The sequence below is a fragment of the Cetorhinus maximus genome, chromosome 18 (assembly GCF_964194155.1).
Source record: "Cetorhinus maximus chromosome 18, sCetMax3.hap1.1, whole genome shotgun sequence".
Classification (NCBI taxonomy): domain Eukaryota; kingdom Metazoa; phylum Chordata; class Chondrichthyes; order Lamniformes; family Cetorhinidae; genus Cetorhinus; species Cetorhinus maximus.
Window position 1 is genome coordinate 77,957,951 of NC_135896.1, and position 15,211 is coordinate 77,973,161.

General features: G+C 43.2%; 1 protein-coding gene across 1 annotated transcript in view; it reads left to right on the top strand.

Annotated features, from left to right (window-relative positions):
• Window positions 1–15,211, top strand: part of LOC144693282 (calpain-3-like) — a 168,230-nt gene that overhangs the window by 79,190 nt on the left and 73,829 nt on the right. Inside the window, exons 4-9 of the mRNA XM_078563022.1 lie at window positions 3,627–3,745; window positions 5,839–5,972; window positions 6,498–6,666; window positions 8,464–8,601; window positions 10,528–10,611; window positions 11,859–11,944. Coding sequence (XP_078419148.1) covers window positions 3,627–3,745; window positions 5,839–5,972; window positions 6,498–6,666; window positions 8,464–8,601; window positions 10,528–10,611; window positions 11,859–11,944 — 730 coding nt within the window. The remainder of the gene's footprint in view (window positions 1–3,626; window positions 3,746–5,838; window positions 5,973–6,497; window positions 6,667–8,463; window positions 8,602–10,527; window positions 10,612–11,858; window positions 11,945–15,211) is intronic.

Consider the following 15,211-nt stretch of genomic DNA (forward strand, 5'->3'; position numbering starts at 1 on the left):
ATCTTGAGGCCTACTGATTGCCCTGTTGGATACAGAGACCCTCCCCATTAGACATCGAATGCCAGCCCCTGCATTAACTCTTTCCCATCTATAGGCCGCAGATGCCTCCCCTGATTGTGACTGTGCCATCTGCGGCCCAGTATGAAGCCAGAAACCCCCTGGATCAATGTGTGTGTGGGGGTCACCATGCCCTGCGCACACTATGCTGGGCATGACTGACACAGGACTGACAGGCCCTCCCCCTTCCTAGACTGGTGTGAGGACGGTCTTTCCAAGCTCAGTCATCTAAATTGTGTGCATTGCCGTAGAACTGTCATTCCATTCTGGCCCAAGTATGTTCCCTGCTAACCACCCCCAGCCCCACCCCCAACTACCCAGTCATGTTCTGTGTGCACTCTTACCTAGTATTCCTCACCCCCCCAAGTCAAGCCTTTGCCCTCCATCCCTTTTCCTTGCCTCTGTCTTGTGTGACACTTGCCCCCACCCCAACCCCCTTCCAAGTCAAGCCTTTGTCCTCCAGCCTCTTCCACCCTCACTCTGCCTTACCACTAGTCTGGAATGGAGAGCCTTGCCTCTGTAGCCCCCTTGAGTTACTGCTGGTCTTGCCAGCACAGCCTGGTACAGAGTCGGAGCAGCTGCAAGTGCAGCACAGTGAAAGGTAGGCGAATGTACCTCGAATCTGCGGAGGAAGTGCAGGTTGCCAGGTGCATGTCACTTATATCTGATTGTGAATCACGCCGGTCTAATTAGACTCTGAGGTGGGCTTCTGATCAGGAGCAGGGGCATGATTCTGGAGAGCTAGCTTCATAATGAGCATTCATGATATTTAAATCCTGACATGGTACGGCAGGACACCCAAGCCGCCTTTAAAGACAATTGCGTCCTGGTTTTACGCCAGCGGAAGACAGACTTTTCACCTCCCTCCACATTTTCTGGACCCACACTCTGGCGGGACCAGAAAATCCCACTTGAGAAAGATGGTGGTGAAGTAGTGCTGGGTGTCATCAATATACTTGCGGAAACTAATGCTGTGCTTTCGGATGATGTTACCGAGGGGTAGCATGATAAATGAGAAATAGGAGGAGCCCCAGGATAGATCTTTGAGAGACATCATAGGTAACTTTACAGGAGCAGGATGAGAAGCCATTTCAAGGATGGTGGGGTCAAGGGTTGGTTTTTTGAGGAAAGGGGTAATGATGACTCATCAGCCCAAGCCTGCATGCACCAAGACGTGCTCAACATCCTGGCTTGGGCTGATGAGTGGCAAGTAACATTTGGACCTCACAAGTGCCAGACAATAGCCATCTTCAATACGGTCCAGTTAAAACACCTCCTCTTAACCTCTGATGACATTACCATCATCAAATTTCCTACCATCAACATTGTGGGAATCACCATTGACCAGAAATCTATTTGCACAATCCACTTATATACTATGGCTCTAAAAGCAGGACAGAGGCTGGGAATTCTGTTATGAGTGACTTACCTCTTGCCTCCCCAAAGCCCTTCCACCATCTGCAAGGTACAAACCAGAAGTGTGATGGAATACTCTCCATTTGCCTGCATGAGTACAATTCTAACAATGCTGAGAAAGTAGGACAAAGCAACCCACTTGATCAGCAACTCATCCATCACCTCAAATATTCACTCCCTCCAGCATCAGTGTAACAAGGAAAGACAGTAATGTAGTGGTAAAGTCACTGGACTTGCAATCCAGAGACCCAGACTAATGCTGTGAGGACATGAGTTCAAATCCTACCATGACAAATGGTGCAATTTAAATTCAATTAATAAATCTGTAATATAAAGCTAGTCTCAGTAATGGTGACCATGACAACTATTATTAATTATTGTGACAATCCATCTGGTTCACTATTGGCCTTTTGGGAAGAAAATCTGCTGACTTGGTCTGGCCGACATGTGACTTCATGTGTTGACTCAACTTCCTCCTGAAATGGCCTAGCAAGCCACTCAGTTCAAGGGCAACTAAGGATGCACAACAAATGTTGGCCTTGCCAGCGATACCCACATCCCATGAAAGAATTTTAAAAATGTACTGTCTATATAAGATGCACTGCAACACCTTATAAAGGCTTCTTCGACAGCACCTCCCAACCCACAGCCTCTATCTCCTAGAAGGACAAGAGTAACAACATCGTCTCCATGATCACTTCCAACCCATACACTGAACTGACTTGGAAATATATTGTTGCTCCTTCATCACTGTTGGGCCAAAGTTCTGGAAATTACCCCTAACAGTCCTTTGGGAGTACCTTCACCCCAAGGATTGCACTGGTTCAAGAAGGCGCTGAGCACCACTGCCTCAAAGGGTAATTAAGAATGGACAATAAATGCTGGCTTTGCTGGTAATGCTCACATCCCATGAATGAATAAATAAAAATCCTTTAGTGATGTGCTGCTGCAGTTTCCAGTAAAGTTGCCACATGCTCTATTGATGCCTGCAGTGAAGAAAAAGCTTCCCTTATATTACTGCAAATGAAAAGCTTAAAAGCCACACCTTAAAGTTGCCACACATCCTGAGAGTCTGCACATTGCCACAATGTTCCTTTAATATCATTTTCAGTATCCTTGAGTTGGGGGTTGCACGACTTCAAAGCTATGCGTAGCCTTTTCTTTGACTTCCACTGGGTAGATGATACATTCTCACTCACTTCCCACTCTTCCATTTCCCTTGTGTTCTGTGAATTTCACCCCCATCCCCCCACACACCCACTGGATGAAGGTATCTGAGATGATGAGTAAGGAAGCAAGTGAAGGAGCTGGAGCTGAGGAATTGGAAGCAGTAAAGTGCTCCAGGGGTGCTGTATTTCTTGGTCCTCATTATCCTGTTCCTCCTCTCCCTCCTCCTATTGTTTCTGTTACTGTGGTGAATCTGAAGGAATGTATTGTACAGGCTAAGAATGGGTGAACATTAACCCCATGTGATTAAGTGATAAGAGAAGAGGGTTGAAGATTATGGCTGTGTGATTCTTCAGAAAGATGCCAGGGTAACAAAGTAGATGTTCAGTCACTAACCTGGTGCTGTAATATGCCCCCGACCTCACTATCTCCCACCACAATAACAAAGTACCACCCTGGCATGCCTCCTTGGTCATGAAATACTTGAAGTTGGAGATGCCTCCCTGGAGTGGCCTTGTGCATTTTCTCATTTTCTCCTGCAACAAGAATGAGTAAATTGGGTTAATGCTAACAGTTAAGGAGCAAGAGATGTTCCAGTATCATTCTGTGGAGGATGCTTTTAGAGTTTTGCATGCAAGTAATTACTGCCAATAGAACTGACTTTAGCATGCAGGATGTCCCCAAGAGCAATTAAACTGTAACTGACCTAAGCACTCAGGATGTCCCAAATCCAATTCATCTCTAACTGAGCTTAGGACATTACAGAAATTGGACATTAAAATATTAAGTTAGGTGGCATATGAAGGAATAAATGCTGACACGAGAAAACCCCATGTTGGAGAGCTTTGGGAACCATAGGGCTAAAATCACCTGTTCCTCTCAAACATACTCAAGTTCCCATGTCATGTCTCAAATTACTCAGATACTGTAGCCCTGAATGTTCGGATTGGAGTGAGTGGATACTGATGATTTCTATTTTTAACCAGGTGACTGCTGGTTCCTGGCTGCCATTGCTTGTCTAACTCTGAATGAGAAGCTGCTGTACCGGGTCATTCCTAGAGATCAGTACTTTACAGAAAATTATGCTGGGATCTTCCATTTCCAGGTACTGTCATTCTTCATTAGGGATATAGATTACAGAAGCAACCAGACTATTATCAGAATCGGTGGAGCAGTGTGTTACAGCATTGGCTGTGGGCCCTGCCTCTATCTCCTATCTGCTATCTGAGGGATATCAATCATCCCCTCTCTCCAAAGGAAATCTGGAGTTCCCTTCGGTCTCACTGCTACAGGAAGTCCATTGGCACTTACCAACCACTATCAGTGGCGTCCCTGATACTGGCCCACTCCACTGGTCAGGGTCATTAATATATTGAACACAACCGCATGATCGGCCCAGACATAGAGAGTGGACACATCCTCCCTCAGCAAAAAGCAGACAGACAGGGAACACACAGACATATCCCAGGCAGATGACAGGGAATACACAGACAAATCCCCTGAGACAGATACATCCCTCAGACAGACAAGGACCATGCAGACCCATTTCTTCTCTTCCACCCCAGACAGATACGGACTAGCCAGACATTTCTCCCCTAGTAATGAATATATCAGAAGGATGAGGAATGCGTGGACTTGTGTACTCCTGGGAGCTGTGTAGCTGTCTGGTCTGTTGTTCTTTAATAGTCAGTGTGTTAAGTGACTGTGTGCAACATGTAGGGGAAATCTGAAACATTATCCCCCAAAAAACTGGTGATGTTGTGGGTCAACTGAACATTTCAAAACTTAGATTGGTAGATTTCATTGCATAAGGGTAACAAGGGTTTAGGAACCAAGGTTGTATGGGCTTAAGATTCTCCATCATTGAATTGAGTGGTGGGACAAATTCAAGGGGCTGAATGGCCTACTGCTGATCCTTTGTCGCTACACTTTAGTGTGAGTAGAATTGCATGGATTAAAAATTAAAATCTTCCCCCACGCTGAGTTGCTGCCAGCACTTGAAAGGGCAAGGCCTTTAACAGTAAGCAAAATGTATCTGTTTCAAGGGTGAAAGAGAAATGCCCAATCAGTGAAATCAGACCCTGACTTGACTTGTCTTTCTACATGGTGCAATTCTATCCTGCCACACTTTCCCCACCTGCCCTGCCACACCTCCCCCTCCCGTCCTGCCACATGTCCCCAACTCGCCCTGCTACACTTCCCCCACCTGCCCTGCAGCACATGCCCCACCAGCCCTGCCATACTTCCCCCTCCTGCTTCACTACACTTCCCCCTCCCCCTAGTGCACATAAACTGTCTAGAATTCTTGGCCCTGTCACACTTGTAAGGGCTGAGTAGAAACCTGGGTCTCGATCTTCTTAAGCTTTGGTTGGAACTTGATGTCTGAAGAAAATCGAATTCTCACTGCTCTTTGGTTAAAGGTCCTATTGAACATCCCGTTGGAGTCTCTAGGAACACAACTCCAGGAGAATTGCCAGCTCCCTGGACATTTTTTAACACCCTTCAGCTCACATCTCATGAAACCAAGACTGCTCCTGTAAAAACATTCTCAGTTAGTAAACTTCCTGGTTAAATTTTCATCCTGTTGCCCAAGTGTAAAATTGGTGGTGTGCCCATTATAGAAATTGTCCCGTTATCATTTCTGGCAGTTGGAAAACAGCAGTCACTTCCTCATCTGCTACCTACATATAGGGAAGCGCTACCCCCAGCCGATGGAAATTAAATAGCAAAATGGGGCATGTGCTAAAATCTGGCAAAAAGGAACACCTGCTCATCACTCATTTGTTATGATGGGTGGTTGGGAGGGGCCAAAGTTGGGCTTCAATAACATGACTACTGTGGAACTGCATCCCATCCAACTTTTGGATGGGAGCAGAGGAAACAGTCCCACTGGTCTATGCCATTGTTTGTGTTCTGTATTAACCTCCTCCCACCCCTCCTCATCTCAATGTATCCTTCTATTCCTTTCTCCCTCAGATGCTTAACCAGTATCCCTGAATTTCTTATTGGATTTATTAGTGACTATCTTATATTATATCTATTGTGGACATAGTCTGAATGTCCTTGCTGGTGGTTGGAATGAAGTAGCTCAAATCCACGTTAGACAAGTAATGATACGAGGAGTAAAAGTTCTTTTCCCATGCCATGAGACTACAGTATTAAATCCCTCCATTCTTCTCATTTCACTGTTCATTGCAGTTCTGGCGTTTCGGTGACTGGGTGGATATCACTATTGATGACCGAATCCCCACCTTCAACAATCAGTTGGTTTTCACCAAATCTGCGGAGAGGAATGAATTCTGGAGTGCTCTATTAGAGAAGGCCTATGCTAAGTGAGTGTGGGTCATTGGGGTGAGATCTTCCCTCTTGTCATTGAATGCTGCTTAGATTGACTGCATCACAATACCTAATGTTTGCGTTTCTTGTTAAAGCTTCCAGAATGGTTCAATTAAACCCACAATTACATTGCTGAACTATCCCAGAGTTATCATAGTTGGTCAAAAATTTCCAGGAACATTGCTGGCTTTCCAGTTTTTCACTGGGTCCTCCACAATGTTGACTTTCGATAAAATGGGTGGCCCCTCCCCACCGATTGTGTACAACCCACTGCACAAACATGCAACCTCTGCTAAAACTGAGATTTAGTACCACATGACTTGGGACACTTTGTTTGAAATGAAAGGGATAGTTAATAACCTGCCTACACTAAACCTCTGGAAGAATGGGTTAGGTTCTGGAGGGTGGAGGGAGTGAGTGTTATTAGGAGCAAAGATAATTGGGGAAAAGAGAATTTGTCAAAAAGTGAGTGGAGGATCAGGCTGTGTTTTCACCCACCATCCTATTTATCTTTCACTCAGGCTGCATGGATCTTATGAAGCGCTGAAGGGTGGCAACACCACGGAAGCCATGGAGGATTTCACTGGTGGTGTCACTGAATTCTTTGAGATAAAGGAGGCTCCCAAGGATCTGTACAGGATCCTGAAGAAGGCAGCAGAAAGAGGCTCTCTTATGGGTTGTTCTATTGATGTAAGTGTGCCCCCCAGTGGCAAAATATTGGCATGCCAGCTCTTGTGCTTCTGTTTTCCTCAATAATATTTTCAAGTTACATATACAGATTGAAATGTTCATCCAAGCTGGAGATTGCCTACTTGGACTACTGTTTCACACAAACACACACAGCAGACTGATTGAGAAACATTTTGGAGCAGGACACCAGTTAATGTACTAATATCATCCCACGGAGGAACTAAGAGACACCAGTTGGTGCATGTTTTGTATCCTTGAGAAAGATAGTTTAGAGACAATAAGTGTACAGATATCTCATTGATCAGTGACTTACAGAAGAGCAGGTCCCACCCATGTGAGACCACAGATTCCCGTGTGATATAACAGACACTCCTCCCTCTCCGTGTGATAACACAGACCATCCTAACTCCGTATGTGATATCACAGACCCTCCTCGCTCCCTATTTGATATCATAGATATCACTTTAATTCTCATGTGTTATTATGTTACATTGTATGTAAGAGCCCAATTGTCGGTAAAAGCTGGAATATTACTGTTGGTGATGTTGTAGCTGAATACTTAGTAACGTCATGTTACTTCCATGATGCCTCACACCTTAGTTTCCCTGTCCCTTTCCCTATGCCCAAGAAACAGCTGGTTTAGAGTGGGCCAGTGGTATCTCTTTACCAGCTTCTGACACTTTCAGAAAATCATGGGTCTAGAGCATAAAATGATAGAAATTAATTGATTTAACCAGGGTCAGTGTATTCACATAGCACCTGAGAGGGCTGACCAGGCTGGAAGAGCTGTCATCAACCCCTATAGGCATATATCTAAAAAAAACCACTTTAACTCTTTCTCTAACATGTTCTATAATTCTCCACATTCTCCTTTTTGCAAGTCTCACTTGCTCTCCCTCCCTTCCCTCTCTATTTCTTTTTCTCTTCCTCTCACTCTTCCTTCTCACTATCCTAATCACTCTCATGCTTTCTTTTGTCTCTTTCTCTTTTTCTCATTCTCTTTTATAGCATTACTCTTTTGCTATATCAGGTCGTACTTATTTAAATTCTGTCTCTCTCACTCTGTCAAGACCTCTTGTGTTATCTCTATATCAAACTCTTTTGCTGCGCCACTCATCCCATCCCATTGTGTTGTGGTGTCTTTTTTGCTTATTCCTGTCCTCTTCCTCACCAGTGTTATCTCACTCACTCTCACTTGTGCTATTTCTGTCTTTCTCAATCTTATGCTCAGATACTGAAGCAAGACCTGAACAACATTCAGGTTTGGGTTGATCAGTGGCAAGTGACATTCATGCCACATAAATGCCAGGCAATGGCCATCTTCAACAAGAGAGAATCTAACCATCTCCACTTGACTTTCAATAGCATTACCATTGCTGAATCCCTCACTATCAACACTCTGGAGGTTATCATTGACCAGAAACTGAACTGGACCAGCCATATAAATGGGATGGATAACAAAAGTTTGGCCTTCCAGCAATGCCCGCATCCCATGAAAGAATTTTTAAAAACTGCCTCTTTCTCTCCAATATTTTCTTGCTTTCCCATGCTGCCTGTTTACCTTTCTGTCTCTTTTTTGATTTCTCCCTTTTATGTCTGTTACCTTTCCCTTCATTCCTTGTCTTGTTTTTCTCTCTCATGCTTTTGTGTGCTGCCTCTCTCCTTTTTCTCTCTCATACTGTCTCACTGTCAGTCTGTCTGTGTGTCTCTCTTTGTCTCTCATCTCTCCTTCTATCTCTGCTGCTCCTTACTGCTCTTCTGCTGTCTGATATCCTGTGATATTTTCTGATATTCCAGGAAGGTATGTTTCATGGAACAGGTGTCATGCCACAAGCACAGATCCAAAAGTTTCTAGCTAATACCTTAATTGCCCTGGATGGATCTAAGGCCAAAGTTGGTGATCAGAGCAAGAATTTGGATGACCTTCCAGTCAGGGTTTGTATGGCAATAGAGGAATTGGTGATTTGAGGCAACTAATGATTGCATCTGCAACGCATGCTGGCTAACCGGTATGGCTAAATATCCTGAAAACCAGGAATCCAGCACAGTTACACAGTGAGCAAACCTTGCCTAGTTAAATAAACAGGAATTCTATACAGTTACACAGTGAGTAAACCTTACCCAGCTAAATAAACAGGAAATCTGTAGTTACACAGTGAGTTACCACTACACTGCTGAATAAACAAGAGATGGATTTCTTCCGCAGTTGACCCAATCTGATGTTGTAACTTTGGCGGATGTTCAGTAGAACCTCAGAGAAGACCTGAAATGGCTAAAGTACAACTGGAGCTCGGGAGAATCCTTGCTACATTCTATCCGAGGAACCTTACATCGTTAGCAAGCACCGTGACCACTGTTCACATCTCAACTGTGTGGTTCTGTCTAAAATTTATGATTTGCAAAACCAAAACCCATGGCTAGGTCTTGATCATATATTTAGATGAAGTAGCATTCCAAATCATTGTTAATTTTACAAAAGGAACATTCTGTACTGGAATGCCAAAGTGCCATGTTGATACTGATTGACGCACAGTTGGTGACAAGTTAGTGTGTCCAATAAATCCCAATTAAAGGCATTTTTTAACATGCCCAAGACAGTAGAACTCCTTTAATCATGTCAGCCTAGTTTTACCTTGCCTCCATTTTGAATGTGTATCATTTGCAGTTTCTCTAAGCGCAGTCGCATGCAGAGTTGATGGCAGCTTGAGTTCTCAGCTGTATTGAGATAACCTTGCAAAGCACACACACTCATCCAGATACTGCTGAAGATACTAATGAGATATTTACACTTGTCAGTGCCTAGTTGCCACTTTATGCCCCACACTGGTTGGAAGTCTGTGCTGAAATATTTGAGGGTAACAATTAACTCCATCAACCATTCAATTAAAGTGCTTGGGAGGGGGCAAGGTGGTGGATGGCAGGGAGATGTGCCTGTATTTCCTGAGTCCCCTGCACAAGAATGGAAATAACCTGCATGCCAGCATATTGCTTTTCTGTACGCAGGACTACGTGGCACAAATTACTATGCTGCTGTGGCAGTTCGAGTGTTGTGTGCTTACACAGCAGTTCAGTGCAGATATATCATTGGTTCAGGCTTGTTCCCTTGCACCCCTACTCCAGATAACTTGACGCACGGGGTTTGTAGATTTGGTGGAGAGTGAGGGGGCATGGGGGTTGCAGAAACCAGGTGAGATGAAAGAAAAACTTTTTCTCTTCCACTTTTCCTCTGCCCATGTGCATGTTGCTCATTCATATGGGGTACAGGTTGTTGGACACTAGCAGTTGGGTTATAAATCATTGGTCAGTGGCTCTTCTCTAGAAACTTGTTTGAGTGATTGCTTTATATGTGTGGGTCTACACAGTGAAAGGTGACTGGTTATTGAGAAGTGGGACCATTTCAAACCAGCCTATCCTTGTCCTGACCTGAAGTCCACATGTTGTTGGGTAGCACTGGAGATCAAGAAGCCTGGTTGATACTTTCTGTCATTAACCCAGGGGCACTGAGACTAAATGGGAGTGGCCTGATTCTGTCCCAGCTGACATCAACTAACTCTAGATAGACCAAGGAAAAAAATCAGTTCTCCTGGCTTGTGCAGCCCAACTACTTGTTGCATAAACTCCGTGGGGAGTTTGGTTGGGGGCAGGGGTAGGGGTGTGGCGGTGGGGGGAGGAAACTCAATATCATTCCTTGAAAGATAGGACAGTTCCTACTGGCTTTCCGTCATAATCCAGAAATAAAGTCATAGGCAGAGGGGCATACGCCAAGCCACATCACAGAATGACTTTATCGCCTTAAGGCAGCTAACTGTTAAGCAGTGCCATGCTACCAGCACAATCTCACTGACTCTTCTATTTCAACAGTCTTTCATACCTCTGCAATTTGAGATACGGACAACCAGTGGCTTGATCAAAGGTCATGCCTACTCTGTGACCAATGTGGATGAGGTAAAGTTTAAAACCTGGCCATTGACTAATTTGACTTAAAAAATTGTGGAGCATATATATCTGTGAGGTTCACATAAGGTAATAATGAAGAAGAGCAGGCTGGATGCTGGAGTACAGGGAGTGACTATGGGGGGATATTGTGGTACAGGGAGTGAATGTGGGGTGATATTGGGACATAGAGATTGATTATAGGGGGATACTGGGGGTACAGGGAGTGATTACAGGTGAAGTACTGGAACAAAAGGAATTGATTATGGGGGAATACTGGGGATGCAGGGAGAGATAATATTGGAATATAGGTATGCAGGAAGTGATTATGGGTGGCATATTGGGAGATAGGGATTGATTAAAGAGGGAACTGGAGCACATGGAGTGATTGCGCGGGAATATTGGGATACAGGAATTGATTGCGCGGGGAATATTGGGACACACAAAATGATTATGAGGGTTTCTGGTCTTATGTATATTTATCCTGAAAAATTGTTCACAAAACTTAACAGTGAGACCAAAGTCAATCTAGATTAGGTATAAATCTGGGTGCTGTAAAACAAACATGATGCACACTAATCTCTACCACGGCATATTTGTATTTTTATGTATGGTGTGCACATATGAATTAAGACCAGGAGTAGGCCACTCAGCCCCTTGAGCCTGCTCATCGTAACGTTGTGACCAGGTTTACAAGTGCAACAGAAATTGATCATTTTTGACTTTTGCAAATTTTTGACTTAAAAAAAATCATCCTGGGACCTGCTTTGTGTTTTCTGCTTGGTTGATTAGTTTTCTGTGACAAAGTCACATTAATAATCTAAAAGCATCCAGGATTGTAGGTGCTTAAACATGCTGTGCCTGATGTACATGGATGATTAGTAAATGAGTCGGAACTTAAATTTTAAGACTTAAAAACAAAATATTCTGTTTGGGTTTGACGTTTCGTAGGACCCAGATTGTTTATGCTGATTCTTACTCGTTTTAAGTTTGATATATTCTAATGAAATTAGGAGGATAGCTGTGAATAACTTTAAATTTGCAAATGGGCCCATTTTGGGTCAAAATTTGGGTGCAAAATGCTCCTTTTATTATATTCCAGGCGCTATATAAAGATAAGCTGTTGTCATTATGCCCACAAAGAAAACTCCAGGCGGCTGTGGTAGGCAATGTACAGTTCAGTTTTGCAAATTTGTGTTTATAATCTGTGCTTGTCTCTGATTATTAAAAACAAATGATAAAGGTAATTTCACCACCAGGTCTCTTATAAAGGTCAGAAGGTGAAGTTGCTGCGTTTGAGGAACCCATGGGGAGCAGTTGAGTGGAATGGGTCCTGGAGTGACAAGTATGTTTTTTTCTAAGCATTTCAAAATATGCGCATTGTGGATCTTTGCTTCTCACTGCTTTTATCCTCTTCCTGCTCCAGATATATGTTTGTCCTTCCAGAGTCTGGCCCCCATTTGTTTCACCTTTGGTGGTTTTGCCTTAAGTCACCTTTGACATACTTTCTAGATTGCCCTCCTTAAACCCCCTCAACCTTATGACTTCACTTCATTACTGTAAAAAAACCCCACCTCTCCTCCTTTTCTATTACTGGTTAATAAATATTTGTCCCCTGTGAAGAACCCGAGTGTGTTTCAAGGATTAAAGGTAGTGTACAAAATAAGGTACTGTACAAAGAAGATACTGTACAAAGTCATATTAATAATCAAAAAGCATCCAGGATTGTAGGTGCTTAAACATGCTGTGCCTGATGTGCATGAATGATTAGTAAATGAGTTGGAACTTAAATTTTAAGACTTAAAAACAAAATACAAGTAGTTGTCTGCCAGAATCACCCAAGGAGCACTTTCCCCACCTCTTCTCAGAGTTGTTACAGACTGCGTTCAGTTTCTTCCTGCTTATTGCGGTTCAGATTAGGGGCAGCATTTTTGCTCCCAAGATGGGTACATAAAGTTGGGAAATTTCCACAAACCCAACTTGGGAGAAGCTGCTCCGAACCACTGAATTTTCATTCTTGGGGTGCGGATGCTAATTGGATCAGGTCTGCAACCACTGGAAACAGTGTGGAGGCAGCCACAGCGGCTGCCGAGGCAGGCTGGTTAAGAGGCCCACCTCAGTGCTGTGGGATTTTGCCCCAGTTGTAATAAAAAGAGTGAAACAAAAAACAGCCCTCTGGCCCTCACCCCTCACACCCCCTCACCTCTCGCAGCCCCTCACCTCCACACATTCCCCATGCCCCATCCATGCCACCTCATGCCCCCTCCCATCTCTCATGGCTCCTCATACCCTCCATGTCAACCTATGCCCCTCTAACCACCCCATGGCCCATTCTAGCACTTATGCCAAGTTAGCACCAACTCATGCCAACCCATGAACCCCACTCATCCCCATGGTCCTTTATAGCGACTATGCCAACTTGGTGCCAACTCATGCCAACCAATGCCTCCCATTCACCTCCCTCTGCCCTTACACCTTCCATCCTAACTCACACAATATCCACTGTGGGCAGATCTCAGGTTCCATACTGATATGAAATTAAATGAAGTTCTAAATATCTATTACAGGCTTCACTATATGTTTAAAAAAATGTCCTTGTTGATAAAGGCCTATTTAATTCATTTAAATTCCTTCAAATACCTAATTCCTTATAAAAACAAACATTTGTATTCATGGCCCCACATCAAAGACATCTAATCCCTTTATAACCACTTAGAGATGTCAATCAAATTGTGAACTTACAGGCACTCATTGTGAAAATGAAAGGTTGTGGAAGCAGTCGAACAGCACTAATCTTATCATGATCACAGTCAACAAACAGCTAGTAAAATTGTAAGCACCTATTTTTTTCAACTGTAGGCTGTATTTTTTTAAATTAAAGAGCTTGGGATTTAAATGACTTGACAGCTTGACAGTTCCACAGACCTTATCTACTTTTTATGCATATTCATATCTACCCTTAATCCCAAATGGGTACCTGACCTCTCTGAAAGGGGTACCTGACCTCTCTGAAAGGGGACCCTGACCTCTCCAAACAACTTTGGTGGGTTTAGACCTTATCCTCAAATGTCTAAAGTCCATGAGTTGTATTCAGGAACCTGGGTGACCAAAATTGCTTGTGAGTGAAGGCAGTTGCACTTTTAAATGTGAAGCTCCTTCCATGAACCGTGGATGGGCAAAAATGGTGGGTGCCAGGTTCCACTGCGAGACTTCTGGAGTCAGGGCTCTGGTGCCATTTTGGCTAAGGTGCGAAGCCCTTCTGACTTGATGAAAATTCAGCCCTCAGAGTCGGTGTCATTCTTTCTCTATGGCACTGGTCTGTAGTTTGCTCTCAATCAAGGCCACAATGTCGTTCCTGTTAAGTATTTTTCGGTCCATTAATGCTAATCATAGCTGAAGTAAAGATTGGAGATTTCCCTTTATGTAAATGCACCTTGCAAGTTTCATACTATTGATACAAACCAAGAAAGTTCCAGATTTGATCCCTGGCCTGTACTGAGCCTGCTGATGTCAGCAACAAAAGCAGTAGAAGTGTTTCATTTGATGTTAGCCAGAGTTCCTGCTTCTGATCATTATCCAGTGACCTCTGTGGAAATAGGACAGTCAAACCATAGAGATTTAGAGCACAGAAGGAAGCCATCTATTAAGTGGAGAAAATCCCTAAGGGAAATTCATGCGTGCTCCACTACTGGCTCTGTAAGTTTATATTACAGTAAGCAGCTAATTTAAGAAGGCCTCAGACACCAAATTAGCTGATCTCAGCTGGACTCTATTGGAATCTCAGCATCCCAGGTTATGGAGAAATGCAATAATTGGTAGTTTCCACCTCTGATCTGATATTAGTCACCATTATTTGTGTATAGATCACCAACAAAGGCTTTTGCTTTGACAAATTGTGGTAAATAGGAAGAACACATGCAGGAAATTCAGTTACATCTGTGAATTAATATAGCCCTATCTTGAAACACCTCAATGAGGTGAACGGAATAAATACTTTATCAGGTGGGACAAAACAGGACCTTGGAAGGTGATAATGCAGTTATAAATCTAGGATCCATGCCTCTGTGCAGTACACCTCACATAGCATTCCTGAGTTACTGTCTCTTTAGTTTGGTGTGAGCATAGAAGACCTAAAGTGGAACTGATTCAGCAATACAACATGTTCAAAATATCTATATAATATTCAGCTTTGAATAATATTTAAACAGGATTTGATGAAATGTTTTAATAAGATTTAAAATTGAACAGGTTTTAAAATATCTGAGAAAACTTAAAAGGGATCTGAGTGCATCTGTTAGTAATAACTAAACACTTCTGTGAGTAGTATTTAGTGTGTGCCATTATCTATGATTAATACTTAAACTGGATATTACAGTACAGTATAAGCTTCTTCACTTCAGAACAGATAAAGAGCACTCTGAAAAAAAGTAACTGTAGAGTAGTATTAGTAATTTAATGTTACAAATTATGTTTGTAGGTAGTGGTGTGTTACAATTGGCTATTTTATTTTTCTACTAAGGAAGGGAAAAGTCAGGTTTGGATGTCATGTGCCCAGTGTCCATGCTGAAAAGTGCACATTTACTCTGGGTAAGGTCATGAGCGGGCTCATCTG